The sequence below is a fragment of the Neovison vison genome, chromosome 8 (assembly GCF_020171115.1).
Source record: "Neovison vison isolate M4711 chromosome 8, ASM_NN_V1, whole genome shotgun sequence".
Lineage (NCBI taxonomy): Eukaryota > Metazoa > Chordata > Mammalia > Carnivora > Mustelidae > Neogale > Neogale vison.
Genome location: NC_058098.1, coordinates 65088849 through 65111185, shown reverse-complemented (window position 1 = coordinate 65111185; position 22337 = coordinate 65088849). Strand labels below are relative to the sequence as shown.

The 22337-nt window shown below is 40.5% G+C and overlaps 1 protein-coding gene across 1 annotated transcript in view; it reads right to left on the bottom strand.

Moving 5' to 3' along the window:
* The window catches only part of LOC122915682 (sulfotransferase 1C1), a 29171-nt gene extending 10793 nt beyond the window's left edge, over positions 1–18378 (bottom strand). The window contains exons 1-3 of the mRNA XM_044262434.1: positions 18330–18378; positions 14250–14432; positions 11896–12024 (exon numbers count right to left, since the gene is read on the bottom strand). Coding sequence (XP_044118369.1) covers positions 11896–12024; positions 14250–14432; positions 18330–18378 — 361 coding nt within the window. The remainder of the gene's footprint in view (positions 1–11895; positions 12025–14249; positions 14433–18329) is intronic.
* Between the last annotated feature and the right edge of the window lie 3959 nt (positions 18379–22337).

Genomic DNA, 22337 nt, shown 5'->3' with positions numbered 1-22337 from the left:
TTGGACAGTTCTGGCGCAAGTTCCTCTCAAAAACTAGTGATCATCTTGGAACAGAACCCAATTCCAATGGCCCAGATCCTTGCAGGGGGTCCCAAAGCTCTTTCTGCCCCAAACAACATCACTGGCCTGCAGGCCTGATAACCTCCCAGGGCATTATCCTAGAACTGAACAACTGCTGAGCTTGTCATCGCTTGGGGACAACTGCATATTTATGACTATGGTATTCCATAGGAACAAAGGCAATAACCAGATATCCTTGGCTCTCTTAAACATCAGAGACCAAGTCATAGTAATTCCAGGCAATCCTTCTAAATTCCCCAAAGAACCTCCTACAGCCTAGAGTCAGAATAGGTAAAACCACAAAGGTAGTACAAATAAAGTTGGATATGCCTACTGGCACCATATTTTCAAAACAGTTGCCAGTGGTGGTGGCCTTCCTGGCTCTTTTTTTCTATTATAGGTATGGATGCCCTTACCTCATGACATACCTGATGGAATAAAGATAGATTCTGGATTTCTTACAGGGCCTGCTAAAGGAGAACCTTCCGATTGCCCCTACTAAGAGAAACACTAAATACACCACAGTATTGACTCAAGCAGGGTACACAGGGTCTTTGGTCTGTCATTAGAGATATGCTTGACACTGGGGTCATTCGGCCCACCATGTTTCACATTCTGGCCAATGTGAAAACTGCCCACCAATGAATGGAGATTAACGATTGACTAATGAATCTTGAATGTTCAAGTTTCTGCCATTAAGACTCCCATTCTGCCATTATCCTCCCAATATTATAGGGAGGATAGACGACATCCAAGAAGCTTACGGTCCTTACTTTGCTCTCCTAGGTTTAGCCAATGTGTTTCACTTGGTCCTGACAATGGAAGACTGAGAACTTCAACTTGCTTCCAGTTTCAAGTGCACCTTGAACCTTTAGTTAGCTGCCATGGGTTATTTAAGCACACCTGCTATTGCATATAACCTATGCAGACAAGATTTAAATTCATTCAAACCAACCCGCTGCCATCTTTGGTATTATTTAAGTGGCATTCTCCCTCCAGGGCCCTTTGAGGATGCTATCCAGAAGATTTACACCTAGTAACACATTTATAGCAGAGAGGATGGGCCATTACCCTGTATATAATCCAAGGACCAGCCACTTCCTTCAAGTTTCTTGGCATCAGGTGACAGCTGAGGAGTGTGAAATCCCTCTCACATAAAACATCAATTCCTCATAATTAAGCCTCTTATTACATTATGGCGGGCATAGCACATATACGTGTCTTCACCTTTTGGAGGCAACATCTTCTATACTTACCATTTTACTGAAATTTGTGTTGTTTGATGCAAACCAGTTTCTTTCCATTTGCGAGAACCTTACCAAACTGTCTTGTAACTGGTCCAGCAAGCATACAGCAAGCTCTGTTCTTAGTCTCCCTGGGCTCAGACTTCTGATTTGAATCAGTGGAGACATCAAATTAGGCGTTCTGGAGTCTCTGGACTGAGCACAGCTTTAGTGGCTGCCCAAGGGGTTTGGACCAAAAATCTGCCCCAATGGCAATACATACCAAATGAGCAACAAATTTTGGCAGCCCACTAGGCCCTTTTAGAGACAGAGGCATTCACAACCCACACTGTTTTGCAGCAAATCCCCATCTGGCATTGGGTCAGGAATTCGACCCCATGGAAGCTTAGCTTGGCCCCCGAGGCTTCACTGTTAAAATGAAAATGGCACCTTCAAAAAAGGGCTCAATCTGATGTTAGGGGCCTTTTCAGATTACAGGAGGATGTGGCTCCCCCAAATTCAGTTTCTATCCCACTGATAATGGAGGTGCAGCTTGTGGCACCCCCGCTGTTGGCCTCTCTAGTAGTTTGAGAAGCTCCCGGCGACTGACTGTCTGACATGGAAAGGGACACAGTGTTCTTCATCAACGGCAGTGCCACCACTGTGCACAGTGCAACCATTGGCTGGCTGCAGCAAATTATCCTTCTAGCAGCATATCCCTAGTTGAGGAAGGCTCCCCTGGCTTGGTCCAAATAGCATATTTGGTGGCAGTGTGCCTGGCTCTACAACAGGCTACAAAAGGGAGACTCCCAAGGGCAGATGTTTTACTGACTCCTGGGCTGTTGGCCAGTGGGTTTGCAGTCTGGTCAGGATAATGGCAAAAGGATAATTTCATGATTCAGGAAAAGCCTCTCTGTGTGCCTCCATTTGGAGAGTGATATGCCAATTATGGTCACTCATGTCTGTACACATATGCCAACAAATGCCAGAAGCACATTATAATAATGTTGCAGACTCCTTATCCAAATTACATTCTTGTTCCGAAGTCTTGCATGAGCCACCTCCCAGAATATCAGACCCAGCCCCTATACAGCTATTTCTCCAGAGATGCCATGCGGCTATGAGCCCATCTCAAACCAGGTCACAGGGAAGTGACAGCACTCACCTTACGCATGCTAGCAACCTGTTCAAGGGTGGATTGTACAATATGACCCTCTTCTAATAGCCCAATGGGACAAATTTACCAAATTGCTTAGAAATCATGGCTCAGATCACGATCTAGTACCAGCCACAAAGCTAAGGCCACTGGCTTTGCTCATTATTCTGGTTATAAAGTCTATTTCATTAAACCAAATTTGTAAAAAGTTTTGTATGAGATTGGAATTATAGCTTCAGGGTTAACTAGTGGAACTGTGGATCTCAGAGAGAGGAAAAGAAGTGTTCTGCCTGGTGGATGCCAATCACATTAGGAAATGAAGTCCACAAAGGAGTCCCAGAATCCAGTAGTCACTCTCAATGGACACAGGTCAGGTCCCTACCCTGCCACAGATGAAGAGGTATATGATCTCTTGCTGCAAGCCAAGTGCACTCTTGCTTTGGTCGGTATCCAGATTGCTTGCCTTAAAGGACACCCCACAGGCTAGTCAAATGCAAAGGTTCTCCTTTATTGTGGCTAGCCTGGATAATAGGGTTGTTGGTAGATCACTCCAGCCTAGCCATATCTCAGGAAATGTGCTGGAAAAAAAATCAGCCAGGCACACTGTTGCACCAAAGGATGGCTGAGCACCAAAGGCTGCAGGTCCTATTAGAAGGGCTTCTTTTAGCATGCCACCAGGTATGGATTCTGACCCAGAGCTCATCTCCCTCTATATTATATGGTGCCTATGGAAGTGATGCTTAAAAGAGTCATTCCATCCTTACACCATACCTCAAATTATATCCCAGGCTGAATGGCCCTACTGGTGTAACCTAACCAGACCCATCTGGCTGACAGGTTTGTGCTCTAACCATTCTACCATAGTTCTAATCCATAGTTCTAATGGAACTATCTCTGGATTGTACAGCTGTCATCCACAAAATGTCCTTACGATGTGCCTGCCAGTGTGTCCAGAACCTATATGTATTGTGAATGGGGTCCTCACAAACTTTGTCACAAATTGTGTGCTCCTTTGTGAGTTGTAACCCCTATGGAGGATAGCACACACTAGTAGTCTTATCCAGAGCCAACCCTCTAATATACATACTTGGAATTTAACACCAGCAGCCACTCCTACCTTTTATGAATCTCTACCGGGGAAAGCACCCTTTCCTGGCCCCTACCAACCCCAAGCATACCAACGCTTCAGAAAACACTGCCCCAGCCCCAGAGCTCTTGCCACCATTGGAAGTGACTGCCCTACAAACATCAATGCCACCCCAAGGAAAAGATGAGGGAGACAATGTCCCTCAAATTCACGTGATCTTGGGATTCCTACCTCTAGATTGCCTTCACACTAGGAAGGAAATGACTGGGGTGACTGTCACCATAGAGGCCAAGTTGCAAAAATGCCTCCAGTTGATAGAACCTGAGGACCTCATAGAGTTCCACTTTATAAAACTCCAGGTACAGAATACCTGGAGAAATTTGCCTCCATCAAAAACAATTGTAAAACCATGACTGAGTCCCCTGCTGACTCCCTGGTAGCACTAGACATCATTTCACCTTTATGGGAAGCCAAACAATGTATTCTAAACAATTCTAGCCATATTATGGCACTTCCTTACAACATCTTCTTTTTAAAATTAAATTTAATTTTTTAAGACGATTTTATTTATTTGGAACACCTAGGTGGCTCAGTCAGTTAAGCGCTCTCCTTTCGCTAAGGTCATGATCCTGGGTTCCTGGGATAAAGGTCCCACTCAGGCTCCATGCTTAGCTGGGAGTCTGCTTCTGCTGTCTCCTTCTGCCCCCTTACTCACATGTGTGTGCATGCATGCATGCTCTCGCTCTCTCCCCACCAAATAAATAAAAGAGAGAGGGAGAGGCACAAGCAGGGGTGACTCACAACACCTTCTTTACCATGCTTATCAGAAAAAGTTGATTCCTGTTGATCAACTTTGAAACATACCAAAGTATGTATTATTGTATTTTAAGATAAAGAAAAAAAATCTTTAGTGCCTCCAGGTAAAAGAGGAAATGATTCATATAGTCAAGAAAATTAAACTGGCATCAGGTTTCTCTAAAAATAGCATACAAAGCAAGGAAAGAGCAGAGCAACATTTTAAAGAAACTTAGGGAAAGAAAGTGGGAATGGAAGATAAGATACCCAGGCAAGCTGTGCTTCAAGTGTCAAGATTATAAAAAGAAGCTTAGAACATACAAGAACTCACAGAATACAATATATATGTATGTTCCTGAGCAGTTTACCAGGGTGAGTTTGATTCTACCAAAAGATTACCAGGAAACCATTATTACAAAGCTTGATGATGAGCATTTCACAATATTTAGCACTAGAAGTAAAATTTAAAAGGGTGAAGGGATGAGTGGAAGAACATGTAAACCTTAAAGTTTCCAACAAAGCAGAAAGGATGAAATTTAAAATTTAGGGTAAGATTAATGATGGTTGTATATTAACAAGGAGAATAAAAAAATTTCCTTTGAAACTGGCAGATCAAGTAGTAAAAGTTAAAGAGAAAAGAGGATTAAATACTTACAAAAGGTGATAATAATACACAGGCAAACAACCACTAAGAAAAAAATTAAAAATTTCTTAAAAACAAAACAAAAACTCAAAATAAAAACAAAAAAATCCACACAAAGGCATTCAAATTGGTAAGGAAGAAGTAAAACTTTCACAATTTGGAGATGACATGATACTGTGTACAGAAAACCCTAAACATTCCACCAAGAAACTACTTGAACTGATAAATGAATTTGGTAGTGTCACAGGATGCAAAATCAACATACAGAAATCTGTTACATTTCTATACACTAATAATGAAGCAATAGAAAGAGAACTTAAGAAAGCAATCTGATTTGCAATTGCACCAAAAATAGTAAAATACCTAAGAATAAACTTAACCAAGGAGTGAAAGATCTGTACTCTTAAAACTGTAAAACACTGATGAAAGAAATTTAAGACAACACACACACAAAAGACAGTTATTCCATGCTCATGGATTAGAAGAACAAATATTGTTAAAGTGTTCATACTACTCCCCCAAATCTACAGATTTAATGCAAGCCCTATCAAAATATCAACTGCATTTTTCTCAGAAACAAAACAAATAATCCTAAAATTTGGTATGGAACCACAAAAGACCCAGAATAGCCAAAGCAATTTTGAAAAAGAAAAACAAACTTGGAGGTATCACAGTTCTAGATTTCATGTCATGCTGCAAAGCTGTAGTGATCAAAACAGTATGGTGGTGGCACAAAAATAGACGCATAAATTAATGGAACAACACGGAAAGCCCAGAAACAAACCCACAACTATATGATCAATTAATCTTCAACGAAGCAGGAAAGAATATCTAATGGGAAAAGGACTGTCTTTTCAAGAAATGGTGATGGGAAAACTGGGTAGCTATATGCAAAAGAATGAAACTGGACGACTTCTTATACCACACACAAAAATAAATTCAAAATGGATTAGGAACCCATATGTGAGACCTAAAACCGTAAAAATCCTAGAAGAGAACACAGGCAGTAATCTCTCTGACATCAGCCATATCAACATTTTTCTAGATATGTCTCCTGAGGAAAGGGGGGAAAAAAAGCAAATATAAACTATTGGGACTATATAAAAATAAAAAGCTTCTGCACAGCCTAGGAAACAACAGAAAAAATAAAAGACATCCTACAGGATGGGAGAAGATATTAACAAATGATGTTTCTGACAAAAGGTTAGCATGCAAAATATATAAAGAAGATATGAAACTGAACACTTCAAAAAAAATCTTATTAAAATTGGCAGAGGACATGAACAGACATTTCTTCAAAGAAGACATACAGATGGCCAACAGACACATGAAAAGATGGTCAATATCACTGATCATCAGGGAAATGCAAATCAAAACTCTAATGAAATATCACCTCATACCTGTAAGAATGGCTAAAATCAGCAGCATAAGAAACTACAGGAATTGGTAGGGTTGTGGGGAGAAAGGAACCCTCTTGCACTGCTGGTGGGAATGCAAACTGCTACAGCCACCGTGGGAAACAGTATGGAGGTTCCTCAAAATATTAAGAAAATAACTGCCCTGCAATCCTATAATCATACTACTATTTACCCAAAGAATACAAAAACACTAATTTGAAAGGATAGATGTACTCCTATATTTTTTGAAGCATTATTTACAAAGCCAAAGTATGGAAGCAGCCCAAGTATCTATCAATAGATGAATGGATAAAGAACTTGTGGTATACACACACACACACACACACACACACACACAATGGAACATTACTCAGCCCAAGAAAAGAAAGAAATCTGGCCATTGTAATGATATGGATGGAGCTAAAGAGTATTATACTAAGTGAAGTAAGTTAGTCAGAGAAAGATGAGCACCATACCCTCTCACTAATATGTGGAACTTAAGAATAAAAGCAAATGAACAAAAGAAAAATAAAAAGAGAGAGAGAGACAAATTGAGAAACAGACTTAACTATACAGAACAAACTGGTGTTTACCAGAGGGGAGGTGGGTGACGGGCTGGGTTAAATAGCTAAAGGGGATTAAGATAACACTTACCATAACGAGTACAGAGTAACATGCAGAACTGTTGAATCATTATATTATATACCTGAAACTAATATAACACTGTATGTGAACTATATTGAAATTAAAAAACTTAAGAAAACCCAAAACACCCACACTTTTTTTTGGTAGAAAAGATAAACAAAAAGGAAATGCTAAATAGGGAAAGAAACACAGTAAATATTACTTATTGCACATGATAATATTTTCACCAGCCAAACTCAAGGATGTAACCATGCTCACTTGTATCCACCAAACTGTCCCACATTTTTCTTTAAACTCTTCTTTTCAGCTTATCTCTTGACTCATACAAAAGACCTAGTGGGCATAGCATCCTGTGATGGAAAACAAAACTACCCCTCAAGCAGTAATGATTATCCTGTTGGTGAGCTCCAGCTGCTCCAAACCACCCTGACCAGTGTGAGCTAAACCCAAACTCACATCTGTGCAGGTGGATCATGCATTGACTCATAGGTTGACCAACAGTTACTTTTATTTTATCATAATATTAAAACCTCAACCCAAGGAGAAGCACAGGCTACATTAACATAATATGCAATGTATGTATAAGCATGCTTCCTTAAGGCACATGTGTGACCCAACACCTACCCCCCCATTTTTTCCTCACCATAACACATACTTTCCCAATTTCCATCACACTGCTATCCCATCCCTTCCACACCACCTCCCCTCCAGCATCCCTCTGTTTGTTTCCTGAGATTAAGAATCTCTTATGGTTTGTCTCCCTCCCTGGTCCCATCCTGTTTCCTTTTTCCCCTCCCTTCCTCTCACAACCCCCCACCCAGCCTCTCAAATTCCTCATATCTGAGAGATTATATGATAATTGTCTTTCTCCGATTGACTTATTTTGCTTAGTGTAATATCCTCTAGTTCCATCCACATCATTGCAAATGGCAAGATTTTGTTTTTTTGTTTGTTTGTTTGTTTGTTTTTGATGGCTGCATAGTATTCCATTATATATATCCCCCACTTCTTTTTTATCCATTCATCTGTTGATGGACATCTAGGCTCTTTCTATAGTTTGGCTATTGTGGACATTGCTGCTATAAACATTTTGGTGCACATGCCCCTTAGGATCACTACATTTGTATCTTTAGGGTAAATATCCAGTAGTGCAATTGCTGGGTTGTAGGGTAGGTCTATTTTTAACTTTTTTGGTACCCTCCATACTGTTTTCCAGAGTGGTTGTACCAGCTTGCATTCCCACCAACAGTGTAGGAGGGGTCCCCTTTTCCCCCTATGCCTCCCACTTTATATAAATGACAAAACTCTCTTTCTAAATATTCATCTTAACCCTAAATAAAATAAACCCATTTACTCTTGTTGCAAGAGTCATGGCTTTGGAAATTATTCCCCAAGATCTCCTTATTTGCTGCAAATAAAGTTTTCTTTGTGTGACAACTCCACCTGGTGTAATTTCTATCTGTGAATCACTAAGGAGTAAACTCATGTTAGTTTGGTTTCAATATGATATAATTGTAACCAAACATAACAATCATATCATAAATGTGAGTGGGATTAAGATAACTGTTAAAATTGCTCAAGGGGCACCTGGATGGCTTAGTAGGAAGAACATGTGACTCTTGATCTCAAGTTTGTGAGTCTTAGCTCCACATTGTGTATAGAGATGACTTAAATGAATTTTTAAAAATTGTGCAAACTGGCTCATAAGGGAAATACCAACCATATGCAGCATAGAAGACACACCTAAAACACAGAAGGAGTAAAAGTAAGGTGGTGGATAGTGATATAAAATGCAATTGTAAACTATAAAAGAGTATAGATTATGATGCTATCAGACAAAGTAGGATTCAGATCCCAAAGTATTATATAAGATAAAGAAGAAACTTTATATTGCTAAAGACTCCATTATTTCAATAAAATATAAAAATCATGAATATGTACATGCCAAATAACAGAATAACTACTTTTATAGAACAGAAACCACAGTAGATATAAGGAGAAATAGAAACACACTAAAAATTAATTCTCAGTATAATACAAGTGGACAAAAAGAAAAAAGATAATAAATTTAAATAAAATAAAGAATGTGTTAGATCTTTTAGATAATAGAGAATATATTCTTTAGATAAAAGAGAATATATCCAAGTGCACATGAAAAATTCATAAAAGTTGATAATATGGCATAAATAAGAGTTTTCAAAAAACGTGGAATATACAAACAATACTCTTTGATCATAAGTAAAATAAAACTAGAATTTAAACATAAAGTAAAAAAAAAAAAAAGGATGCCTGCGTGGCTCAGTCAGTTAAATGTCTGCTTTTGGCTCAGGTGTTGCTCCCAGGGTCCTGAGATTGAGCCCCACAGTAGGCTCCTTGCTCATCGGGGAGCCTGCTTCTCCCTCTGCCTACTGCTCCCCCTGGTTGTGCTCTCTCCCTCTGACAAATAAATAAGTAAAATAAAATTTAAAAAATTCCATCTGGAAATTAAAAACATTCATTAATATCTCTGGTGTAAAATTACAGAAATTCTGAAAAATGTAAAATGAAATTTTAAGAAAACACTACATATCAAAACCAAGAACATTTAAAATAGCAGTTAGAGAAAAATATATAGCCATAAACAGAAAATGACTGAAAATGAATGGATTAAATCCCCAGCTCAAATAACATTGACAAAATTCAACATTGATTTATGATTAAAAACTCTGACAAAATAAGGAAGGATATGAGCATCTACCAAAAGCAAAGCAAAGCAAAGCAAAGCAAAACAAAACAAAATAAAGCAAAACAAAAAACAAAAAGAAAACAAAAGCAAAACTGCAGCTAGCATCATATTTGATGCTGAATACTTTTCCCTTTGGACCAGGAACAAGACAAGGATATCTGCTCTCATGATTTCTGTTCAACATTGCATTGGAGGTCCCAGGAGGTACAATAAAGCAATAAAAAGAAATAACAAATATCCAGACTAGAAAGGAAGAAGTAAAATTTTCTTTATTCACAGAATATATGATGGTTCATGTAGAAAACCCAAAAGAATGTACAAAAATGTTACTAGAATCAATAAGCTAGGCTACAGGGCACAAGGTCATACAAGTATCAATCATATTTCAGTATACCAGCCACAAATAATTAAAAATTAAAATACAAAAATATGATTTATAATAGTATAAAATAAAAATATTTATAGTTAATTTTAACTGACACTGTGCCAGACGTAAGTAATGGAAGATATAAATTACTGGTGAGGGAAACTAAACAAGGCCCAAGTAGTTGAAGAGATAAATCGCATTCAGAGATCAGAAAGCCTGATTTTGTTAGGTTAATAGTTCTCCCCAAATAGATCAATAGATTCAGTGCAATCCCAGCCAAATAGCAAAAGATTCCCCCCCACCCCCCGTGGAAACTTACAGCCTGATCCTAGAGTTTACAAAGATCCTAAAATAGATGAAACAAATTTGAAAAAGAAAAAAAAATGAAGCGTTTATACTACTTAATTTCAAAACTTACAAACCTACAGTAATCCAAAGGTGTGGTGTTGGCATAAAGATAGACACACAATGGAAAGGAACAGAATAGAAAGTCCAGAATATACCCGTACATATGTAATTCATTGATTTTTAGAAAAGGAGCCAAAGTTATTCAATGGGAAAAAGATAATTTTTTTCAACTAAAGGTGCTAGAAATAGATGACCCAATCAATAATGGGTTTTCAATAGGTGTTACTTTACAAATGAATAAAACTTGAGGTTTGAGAGTTAATAATGTGCTCAGTGCTACCCAGATAAAATATTTGAAGCTGAATTGTTTCATTCCAAAGTCTGGGACTTTCACCACGAGGTTGTCTCCTATTATAAAAGCTACTGTTTGCTACTATTTACTTTATAAAAACATGTACTCTATTCTTAATTGACTTCAGGTTCTTTAAGGGTGCTGCATTTTATGTTTCTTAGTATCTTTGGTATGAACGATAATTATTGACGATAATGATATTATATATAATTTAGTTCATTCTGTGGTAGACAGGTTGTTTGAAGACAATCCTCTATAGGAAGGGAGCACAATGACAGAGGAATGTGGTTCTTCTTTTTTTAATTATTTATTAACATATAATGTATTATTTGCTTCAGGGGTACAGGTCTGTGCATCATCAGGCTTATACATTTCACAGCACTCACCATAGCACATACCCTCCAATGTCCTTAACCCAGCCATCGCCCAGCAACCCTCAGTTTGTTTAGTGAGATTAAGAGTCTCTTATGGTTTGTCTCCCTCCTGATCCCATCCCATTTCATTTTTTTCCTCCCTACCCCCATAATTCCCCTGCCCTGCCTCTCAAATTCCTCATATCAGCGAGATCATATGATAGTTGTCTTTCTCTGATTGACTTATTTCGCTCAGCATAATAGCCTCTATTTCTATCCACATCGTTGCAAATGGCAAGATTTCATTTCTTTTGATGGCTTCATAGTATTCCATTGTGTGTGTGTGTGTGTGTGTGTGTATTTACACACACACACCCCACATCTTCTTTATTCATTCATCTGTTGATGGACATTTGAGGAATATGGCTCATAATCACTGGATGCTAGGAGTGCTCACCCTGCCTTCTCTGTGTTACACATCCATGGTCACTCTGGAATTCCCCATCTCAGTAGGGAATCTGCGGTCTCATGCTACCCAATCATTCGTTTTAGAAGAGAGATTTAAAAGTCTTATTTCCAAGTTGAAGTGAGTACATAGACCTTTACCGCTTTCCCAGTGTCCTTTGGAAATATTTTTCAGAAGACTGATTATAGAAACAATTCTCTTTTCAGTTGCAAATTGACCTAGCAGAGAGGTTGTGGGTCTTCATTACAGCCTCATGGGTTTTATTTGGGCGAGCTTACCTGAGTTGAGGGGCGGAGGTAGAGTCCACTCAATGAAAGGATGACGGTCAAAGGTGTTGGCCCTCTGGCACTTCTGCACATCTCCATCATTTTGGATCATGTCCACAATTTCTTGAGTCCAGGTTGTGCCTAGAGCATCAGTTATTGTCAATTCCATCACTCACTGAACAATTTAATTCATTTCCTTGATTATTTATGTATTCAGTGAAATTCACATAGGCTGAATGTTAAGTGAAATCACCTCACTTATCACCTCCTCTTTAATCCCTAATGCCTTGCATAGGGCTTTGCACCTAGTAAATGTAGTCTGAATGAGTGAGTCTCGAATCAAATGAATGTAGGGAGATACAAAGATGAATTAACTACTGTCCATGTTCTAACAAGTTTATGATCTTTTTGGAAGAGGTAAGTTAGGACAGAGACTACCTCTTGCCTAGCTTATATCAATTCTTCCCTTCTTTCTCAAATTAATAGATCCTTAATTTTTAGCTGGGCGTACAGCTACTTGCCTCAAAGGTAATATTTTCCAGTCTTTCTTGCATGATGTGGCCATGCCATTTTGGGAAGTCCCCCTCCCCCCCAAGGGAAGGAACATGACCTTATTCCTCCATTCCTACCTTCTTGCTGCTTTTTGGAATGTGTGCAGAAAGTTAGAAAGACCCAGGGTCTTGGATGATCAATACAGACACCATTTCAGCCCTGACTACTAATCCCCAGATTGCTTTTCCTTTTGGGTTTTCTGACACTTGTAGCCAAATTGAATCCTAATGGACACAGAAGAGGAATGCAACTAGGCATACAGGTCAGCAAAGAACTAGACTGTGCTCACTGCCCACCGGATATCCATTGTCCTTTTTCCACCGAAACTATTCTGTGTCTCTCTGACTCTTAGCCAAACCTGCTGCTCACTTATACATATGATCACACAGATACAGAGATAAATATACAGATAACTAGAAGATGAACAGTATACAGTAAGAGCCAAAAAGGATGTGCAAAGGGTTGCAGGAGTTTGGAGGAGGCGGCCAATTTGCTGCGAAAAGGGTCAGTGAGGCTCAGTTCAGATGGTAGCTTTGGAGTGAAGAGTCAAAGCATGACTGGAATGTTCATCTGCATTGAGAAGCCAGGACATTCCAGGCTTCTGGGGTGGGGGGTGGGGCGGTGTGGGCATTGGGGCGTCTCAGGAACCAGGATAAAGACAGTCACATTTCCAGAATGGGAAGTGTAAGTGGGCTCACAGAGGGTAAGAGGTAGTAGGGGAGATGAGGGAATGACTGGAGATGTGGGGACTGTCCAGAGGGCCTTGGGATTGACTGCATAATTTCAAGGGTGAGCTGAAAAAAAGCTCCGGCTCTGAGGTATAATGCAAATTCAAGTTCAGTTCTGGGCAGAAGTGTCCAGTGCAAACCAGACAGAAACAGAGATTCTTGAGGAATTAAGCCCTGCTGACAGGAAGTCCCTGCCCTAGTTTTAAGTAATGTGAGTCATGAGAACAGAGTGAGGCTAAGGAGGGACTTCCCAGCCACAGAGAACAGAAACAGTCTGAGGAGGTTTTGAACTATGGTGAATGAACTCTTTTCTGAAATCTTTCTGGTTGTGTATACTGAGAGTTCCTCTTGTGAAGTTAAATGGCCACTGAGAGATCTTCTCAAACTGGTTACAGCTTCAAGTTCATCACCTCACTTGCTTGCATGCCTTGATGTTACAAATACAGGCAGTGCAGGGGGACGGTCCTTCTATTGGCCTCCCTGGTTAAGATGTTCTCTGTTCCTCCAGAGAAGGAAACAATGTTCCTCATGTTCCTGCACAAGCCTCGCAACCCCTTGCCTTTGCAGTCCCTCACTTTTGTCATAGCCTCCTCTTCATTTTATAAGATCCTGGTTAAGTGTCACCTCCCCATCCCCAGATCCTTCCCACTGTACTTGCAAGGGTGTTGGACCCAAAGCTATTAGAACATTTCATATTGGGGTAAAAGCCTTCATTCTCACATTGGTGTCACCCCACAAAGAGATGCTTCTTACGGGCAAGGAATGTGGTCACTTTCCAGATTGCTTAGCTGATGGGAACAAGGAGTGGCTGGGTTGGCAAGATGACTGTGAGAACTTCTGTATAATTTCTCAGACTCTGTTTTAAAATAATCATGTGATTAATTCGGTCCTTCAGGATCTGAGATTCTACCCAAGTAAACAGGAGGACCTTGGATCCTCAGGGATTGGTGCTCAGAAGCAAGTCTGGTTTCATTTCTCCTGGGGGCCAGCCCTGGGGAAAACCTGCATTTTTAAAATAGGATGGCCCCTCCAAGCATCCCTAGTCCTCTACAGCTGACTTCCCCACCGCCAGTTTCCCAAACCTACCTGACTTTGCATAGGATGCAATGAGAAGATCATCAGGTTTTGCTTGGAAATTCCTGATTTTGTCCCAATTATCACTCATTATCTTGGTCATAAGGACTCCATTCACTTCCGTGGTTTCTGGTTGTATGTATTTTCCCACCAGCTGGAGATCTTTCATTTCATCCAGGGACATCTTAACAGATGCTTAAAAGAAAAGAATGCTTGTGTTAAAGCTCAAAACAGTCATTCCTATCAAGAAAAATATTCTCTGAAAAAGGAGAGGTGTCATGGGCATTCATTATTATGCTTATTAATATTAATTTAGGTGCAAGAACTCAAAGAGGGGGAGCCAGCAGCATTTTCAATAGCTTCGTTTCAGGGTAACAGGATGGTAAAGGCACAAACATATTTCAGAGGAAAGCACATTGGGAAATGTGCTAGACCAGATGGGTTTTGATGGGCTTGTTAGAGATGGCCTGAGGCCTGAGTGACAGGAAGACTTCAGGTCAGAAGACCGGTAAGCTCACAGGCCCTTGTCAAGTTTGAGCAGTAAGAGAAGGTCAAATGGAATCAGCACTTAGGCTGGCTGTCTACAGATCAACATCAAAGCGGGCTGTGGGTGGGTTGGTGAAATCCACATCCGATCTAGAAATCCACATCCGATCTAGAAATCCACATCCGATCTAGATAGCTCAAGAGCTGGCACGAGTCACAGAGCAGGTGGGGCAGAAATACACTCACATCAGGGTTCCCTTTCCACACAAAGGCCATCAAAAGATTTCAGTGGGGCCGATCTGGAGTACATCAAAGTCTCTCTGTGTGTCAATAGCTCCAGGTGTCACTCTGCCCCAGATCTCTGGCTGAAGAGCAACATATGCTAGCTGAGGAGGTGACCCCAATTTGCTTGGGGAAGCAATGCCCACTGGCATGGCATGCCATAGTGGTTCCTTTCGCGGAGAGCTTTGTTTCTGTTTCTTTATTATAGAAATGTAGCACACTGAAGCCAACTACAGCATTACTAGTTTTCGGAGTAATCTTGGCACATTTAATAAGTACTTTTTATATAGGAGCAATGTTAACATATTGGAATATCCAACAGATGAGCTTGTAATTAGAAGTCAATGTATTATTGAGGATTTTAATATGGAGACTCAGGATTTTAGGTTGAAAGTTTAGTTAATTTTACTTAGCTTACAAATGTTTAAGAGAATTTAAGAATTAATTCATAAACTTAATTTTACAAGATTTGTGAGGTTTAGTGAAGTAATTAGAATTTCTTTCTCTTTTTGTTATTATTAGACAACTGAGGTCCTTAAAGAGAGTAAATGCAACTGAAAATATTTAGGGAATTTTATTAACTAGGTTGAATAAGCCTTTGTAAGTGGAAAACATTTACCCGTATGCCCCTGATACTCTGTGATCTGCTGTAGGGTGCAAGACTCTGGTTTTAATCTGAATTCTGAGTTTTGCTTTCCCCTCTGTAGAATGGCGGGGGAAGGGTCAGTCTGTAACTCTAAGTTGCCTCTGACGTAACTATATATCTAGTTGTACATATTCCTTAGCTGAAAGTCAAACAAAATAGTGACCACTCCCTTTACAGGAGGTTTTTGCTTTTTGTATCTGATTCATTTTGAATAATTTCTATTGTCACCTCTCCAAGTTTACTAATTTTTTCTTCAACAGTGTACAGTCTGTTGTTTATCCTGTTCAGAGTGTTGTTCATATTTGACATTGCTTCTTTTTTTAAGTTCTAGGAGTTTAATTGGGTCTTTTTCTTTTTTCTAAGATTTTATTTATTTATTTGCTAGAGAGAGAGAGAGAGATCACAACCAGGCAGAGAGGCAGGCAGAGAAAGAGAGGGAAGCAGGCTCCCTGCTGAGCAGAGAGCCTGATGCAGCGCTTATTGCCAGGACCCTGAGACCATGACCTGAGCTGAAGGCAGAGGCCACCCAGGCGCCCCTGGGTTTTGTTTTGGTTTTGTTTTTGTTTTTGTTTTCCTATCTTACATACATCTTCTATCATGCTTACACCTTATCTTTTTGAACATATTTGTGGGGGGGATTTTTAAAAATTTTATTTTATGTAACCAGAGTAGTTGATCCATTTCTCTAACACCTTCTTCTCACCTGTGACAACCACCAGTCTGTTCTCTGTATCTATGAGCCTAGTTTTAAAAATACATATTTTTTCTACATTCCACATGTAAGAGAAAACATATAGTATTTTTCTTTTTCTGTCAAATTTATTTCAGTTAACATAATGCCCTTGAAGTCCATCCATGCTGTTACAAATGGCAAGATTTCATTCTTTTTTTTTTTTTTTTTGTAATCTCTACACCCAGTGTGGGGCTAGAACTCACAACCCTGAGATAAAGAGTCACATGCTTTATAGACTGAGCCAGCCAGATGCCCCTCATTCTTATTTTATGGCTGAATAATATTCCGTTGTGTGTGTGTGTACATACACACTAAATGTATATACATATGTATATGTATATACACACAGATATATATGATAAATCCCTTATGTGTTTATTCTTTGAGGTTCATTTAAGTTGTTTCCGTATCTTGGGTATTATAAATAATGCTGAAGTGAACATGGGGATGCATATATTTTTTCAAATTAGTTTTTCATTTTCTTCATTAAATATGGAAAACGGAATTGCTGGATCATATGCTAGATCAATTTTTAATATTTTGAGAAATTTCCACACTGTTTTCCACAATGACTGCACCAAATCGCCTTCCCGTCAGCAGTTGCAGGCTCTCTTTCCTCCATATCCTCGCTATCGCTTGCTGTTTGTTTCTGTTATAAGCAGGTGAGCCTCCTTCACTCCTTCACTTTAGGTCTGGGCCTGATCTGTTGTCTCTGTGCTGGGACCAGGGTCAGGAGTCTGAGCACATGAGCCACTTAAGAGCTGTTTCTCAGTTCGCTATATGGTCTTGTGGGTCTTGGGACTGGAGCTTCCTTGGTTTGCAAAGTTAGATGTTTTGGAGACCCATCGCCCAGGTGTATGCCTTAAAAGTTGTGTGGCCCGATGTAGGGTGTGAACAATTTTCTCCTCAAGGAGAAGCTCTGGGTTTTGAGTTCCTTTCCAGTTGTGGGTTGTGGTGCCGAAGATAGGTTTTATGGTGAGATTGTGTCCCCCAGCCTGTCTCCCACTTCGATGTGGTCTTCTCATTTGCCTGATGTGTCGCTGTCACTCAGTCAAACTTTAGGTTTTTATAGAGGAAATTGTTCCATTTGTAGCAGTGGACTCATTGAGTTCATGAAAGGAGGTGAGTTCATGATCTTTCTACAATGCTACCTTGAGCCAGAACTCAATCTTGGATGAGGAAGCATATAAAAATAAATCCTCTCCACCCAGAATGTTCAAGTAAACTTGATCCTTCAGAGGTATGTAGTCTGTTTCAGGCACACCCTGGCCCACTGCACATATTTTCTGCAGCACTTGTGTTATTTAAAAATAAAATTAATAGGTTATGAGTATGGCAGGATGGCTTTAATAGGGCTTTACTCTTCTTTGTCTGATTCAACATTTATGGACTAGAACAGCCACTAAGAGTATAAAATTTGCCAATTTCTTCTTGTATTTCTCTCAATTTTTACTCTTTATACTTTGAATATGCTAATGAGTGCATACTAGTTCAAACGTTTAACCTTTTGAATCAATTTTTCTTTTTATTATTATGAAATGCCACCTTTATCTCTGATATTGCTTTTTTCTTAAAGTTTTCTGTGTCCTATACCAATGGCCACAATAGTAGCTACTCTTTAGATAGTATTTTCCAGGTGTATATATTTCCCTAGCCTTTTAATTTCAATCTTACTCATTTTATTGTTCTCTGGTTTCTTTCTGCTACCAGGAAATCCACTGTCTTAAACATGTATATTTTTTCTAACATGTCTTTCTTCCCTACTTTACAAAATAGTGTTTTATCTGGTGTTCTCAGATAAAGATATTGTCTGGTGGAACAATATCTATGCTTATATTTATTCTTATTTATCGTTGCTGGAGCTTGTACTTTCTGATATCAAGGATTTGTAAATTTCATAGATTTTGGAACATTTTCAGCTCTTCATATATTGTCTTTCTCTTACCTTGTGGAACTAACTGGCTTTGTGTCTGACCTGCTGATTCTGTCTTCATCTCTCTTGGTCTCTCCTTCACAGTTTCCTTTGCTTTGTTTCCCTGGCTCCAGTCTATTGGGGAGATAGGCGAGCCAGGTGAGCCCAGCTGATGAAATCACAGGGCTGTGATTTCTCTAGCCCTGCCTTTCATTTGATGAATTCCCTCTTCAGCTGGAGAGCAGCAGTGTGCCATCCTGCCCGAAGCACAACAGTTATCAAAGATGGCTTGCTGGGCTTGTAGTGGTACAAAGGGTTATGCAGAGTGGTTTGCCCATGACAGGCCTCTTCTCTAGGGTTTTTCTGACCATGGGCAGCTGTTAATGGTCTCCAGTTTGGTTAGGCTAATGGCAGCTGGACGATTTTCACATTCAAGGCCATCCTATTTGGGGGGTGTCTTAATTTGGAGGGAGATTGCCCAGAAACCAGTCACAATGAAGGTTACCCACATTTCGGCACATGTGAATGACCACACCAGAGGCTGTACTTAACCACAAGGTACATACATTTCCCTTAGTCCAGGTCACTGGCTGTGGGGACTCTCAACTTCTGACTTGCCCAACTACTCTGCAGGTTCCACCCTTCACCACAAAACTACAGCTTATGACCCCACCCTGGCCCATCAGTCCGCGGCTCTTCAGCTCCACCATTCTGGCCTGTCACAGTCACCACCCCAACACTCCTTATTGCTCCCATGTCTCTGCAGGTCATGTGGGGGCTGTTGCCACACTGGTCTGGGCTCACTGCGGCGCACTATACTTACGACAGTGCTTGCAAAATGCATTGTTTTGAATTGCAAATTATACTCTTAAACCATATTTTGCCAATATAAGCCAATAATTGCAAATTAAACTCTTAAACTAGAAACTGTCTGGTCATGCTTCTGCTCAGGGAGTTCAGCAACTGGTAATTTGATTTCATTGGACCACTGCCTCTGTAAGTGGCACCACTGGCTTTGCTATTATGTGTATGGATGCTATTATGTGTATAGGAACCAGCCTACTGCTTCCTATACCCACAAGGAACATCCCTGCAGAGCAGATAATCTTGCTTTTCTAAGGATGTCCTGCCCCCATTCAGCCTTCCTGACACCATTCACTCAGATCAAGGATCTCATCTTATTGCCCATATAACAGGGTCCTGGGCTCTCCTCTGGGACATCCAATGGAATTTTTACCTCCTGTTCCACCACAGACCTCTGGCATTACTGAATGCCTTGGTGGTCTTTTAAAATTATCATATGGTTTCACTTATTAGTGGAGCGTAACAAATAGCATGGTGGACATGGGGAGTTATGAGAAGGAAGTTGGGGGAAATTGGAAGGGGAGCTGAACCATGAGAGACTATGGACTCTGAAAAATAATCTGAGGGGTTTTAAGTGGTGGGAGGTGTGGGAGGTTGGGGGAACCAGGTGGTGGGTATTAGAGAGGGCACGGATTGCATGGAGCACTGGGTGTGGTGCAAAAACAATGAATGCTGTTATGCTAAAAATAAATAAAAAATAAATTAAAAAAAATAAAATACTCGCTTCTCAAGTTGCAGGGCAGTACATGGACTCCTAAATAGACTTCCCTGCTGCAGTGACACTTTAAACTCTTGGTCATATGGCCACCATTCTCCTTAACACCAATTGGACTCGCCTGGCTATGCTGCCTGATTATTATCAGAAGGGAATCTGTTGCCTTCATCTTATGGGAAGACATTCTTTACAAGTTTCCCAATACTTTTGAGTCCTCTTACCTATTTAAAATGTCAATCATGGGGCGTCTGGGTGGTTTAGTTGGTTAAGCATTTGACTCTTGATTTAGGCTCAGGTCATGATCTCAGGGTCCTGCATCAAGCGCCAAGCTCAGAATGGAGTCTACTTGAGATTCTCTTTCCCTTTCCTCCTCTCCCTGCTTGTGCATGCTCTCTCTCTCTCAAAATAAATAATTAAAAGTAATAATAAACCAAAGTAAAATGTCCATCATCTCTCCTTCCAATACTCATTGGTGATCTAATGGGGGAATGCATGGTTAACAATGACTCCCTGGTTGTAGACAGTCCTGGCCCATTAGACCACATCTGGACCACACCTACCCACTTGATATGCAAATTCCAGCTGAAATTCCAAAATTCAGTGGCTTTAGTGGATGGCTCATATCTCCTAACCACAACTCCCTATAGGAAGTGGAGGCAATTGCACTTGGACCCCCCCAAGGGAATGGCATGGATCCCTAAAAGGGGGAAAGAGGCCCTCAGGTTGGCTGACACCAGCACCATTAGAAGATGATGGCGTGGTGCAACAGTCACAACAGTTGGTCCTACTCCACTTTGGAGGAGACCATCAATGGGCTGCTGACACACAATGGCCCCATAGTAAATACCTACATGGGGTAGGGACTGCGCAGGCACAAAACTATAAAATGCAGATACTCACTGCTGCGGGCCTTATTCTGTGCCTCATGTGCCAAGTCATCTGGGTTGTGGGGATTCTCCTAGACCCCAGAGGGCAACTCCAGAAAGTTGTTGAAACCGTACAATCACTCGCCTGCATTTGCCATGTTTACCCTAGGCCTCCTTGCTTGTTGCTTGACTGTGATGCAGGCTGCTTTCTGTTGTGACTTGAAGCTGTGGAAAGCCAAATTATGTGTCCAGTCTTACAACATTGTGGGGCCCCTTTAAACAGTTTACTCAGTTGCTGTGCTCTCACCACATCTGTTAGATTGGTCCACATTATGTGTCCTACTAGGAGTTAGTAAATTTATTTACTGTTGAGAGGACCCTCCCTTGCTGCAGGTGACACCACCACCACGGAACCTCTATTTCAGGAACAAAGCTGCAGGGTTACCTTCTTAACCCCAACGGGACCCTTCCCCACAGTCACCACTCTGGGCTCCATAATCTCCCTGTTAATAATCCCTCTAATAGACTTTCTTGTCAGTGCATTCCTTTGTGATTTCTTAGTGCAGATGGTTTTAGATAACTATTTAGCTTTAGATTACTTAACAGGTCCAGCAAGGACATGTGTGTGCTGTAAAGGCCACCACCTGCTGCATACATGTGAGTTATTCTGGACAAATTCAGACAACCCAACAGGTGAAAGTGTTCTGCAATCTCATCCTAGTTATCAAACACCTACCTTCACGTTATCCAAGGGCTTTGATGTATTTTCTTGGCTGAACTCAGTAAATGAAGGGACTGGTTTGTCAGGATTTCAAACTGTGGTTTGTTTAATGATATTATTGATTGGCATTTATGCTTTGCTCACATGTTTCATATACTGTGTGACCAGTCCCTGTTAGCAGCTTTTAATATCTCTGCTGCCTGGACAGTGCCCATGATTTTCCCTAAAGTCTAATGCCTGGCCATCTCAGGGTCAATTGTGATGAGAAAACAGCTATTTTGAGTTGTGCATAGGCAATTTATAGTGTGACAACCCTGTTCACACCCAGGGTCTGCAATTCAGATAAGGACCTGGATTTAGGGTGCCCACCATAAGTTCCTGCTTCATTTTCCCCCGGGACATTTCTAAAATAACTACTTACAGTTAAGCCCACAAAAAGTCATTGACCTCCATCCTTGTAAGTAAGAGGTGCTTGCTACCCTGCTCTTGATCTACTTCTTGCATGTAACTTAGGACCAGAAGAATGCCCTTCCCCCAGCTCATTGCAACACCTCCCTTCTGGGATCGCTAAATAATGAATCCTGCGGCTTTATTTCGTTTGTGTGGGTGTGCTGAAACCATATCTTAATTCAAAATGAATCCAGGGTTTTCACTTCCTTGAAGTGGGAGCTCAGATGTCGAGGAAGATACCTGTTGCTCCTAAGTGGGTGGCGTGTGCCTCCTTATTCAGCAGGTCAGAGTTCAACACACTTGCTCAGACTTCTCAGCGCAATTCACCATCAGTAACCCTTTATATGTGGGATTCCTTCACTCTGTTTTAAAGGTAGGCTCCCCCAGAAAATATTTTTCCTTGCTCTGCTAGGCTGAGTGGCTGC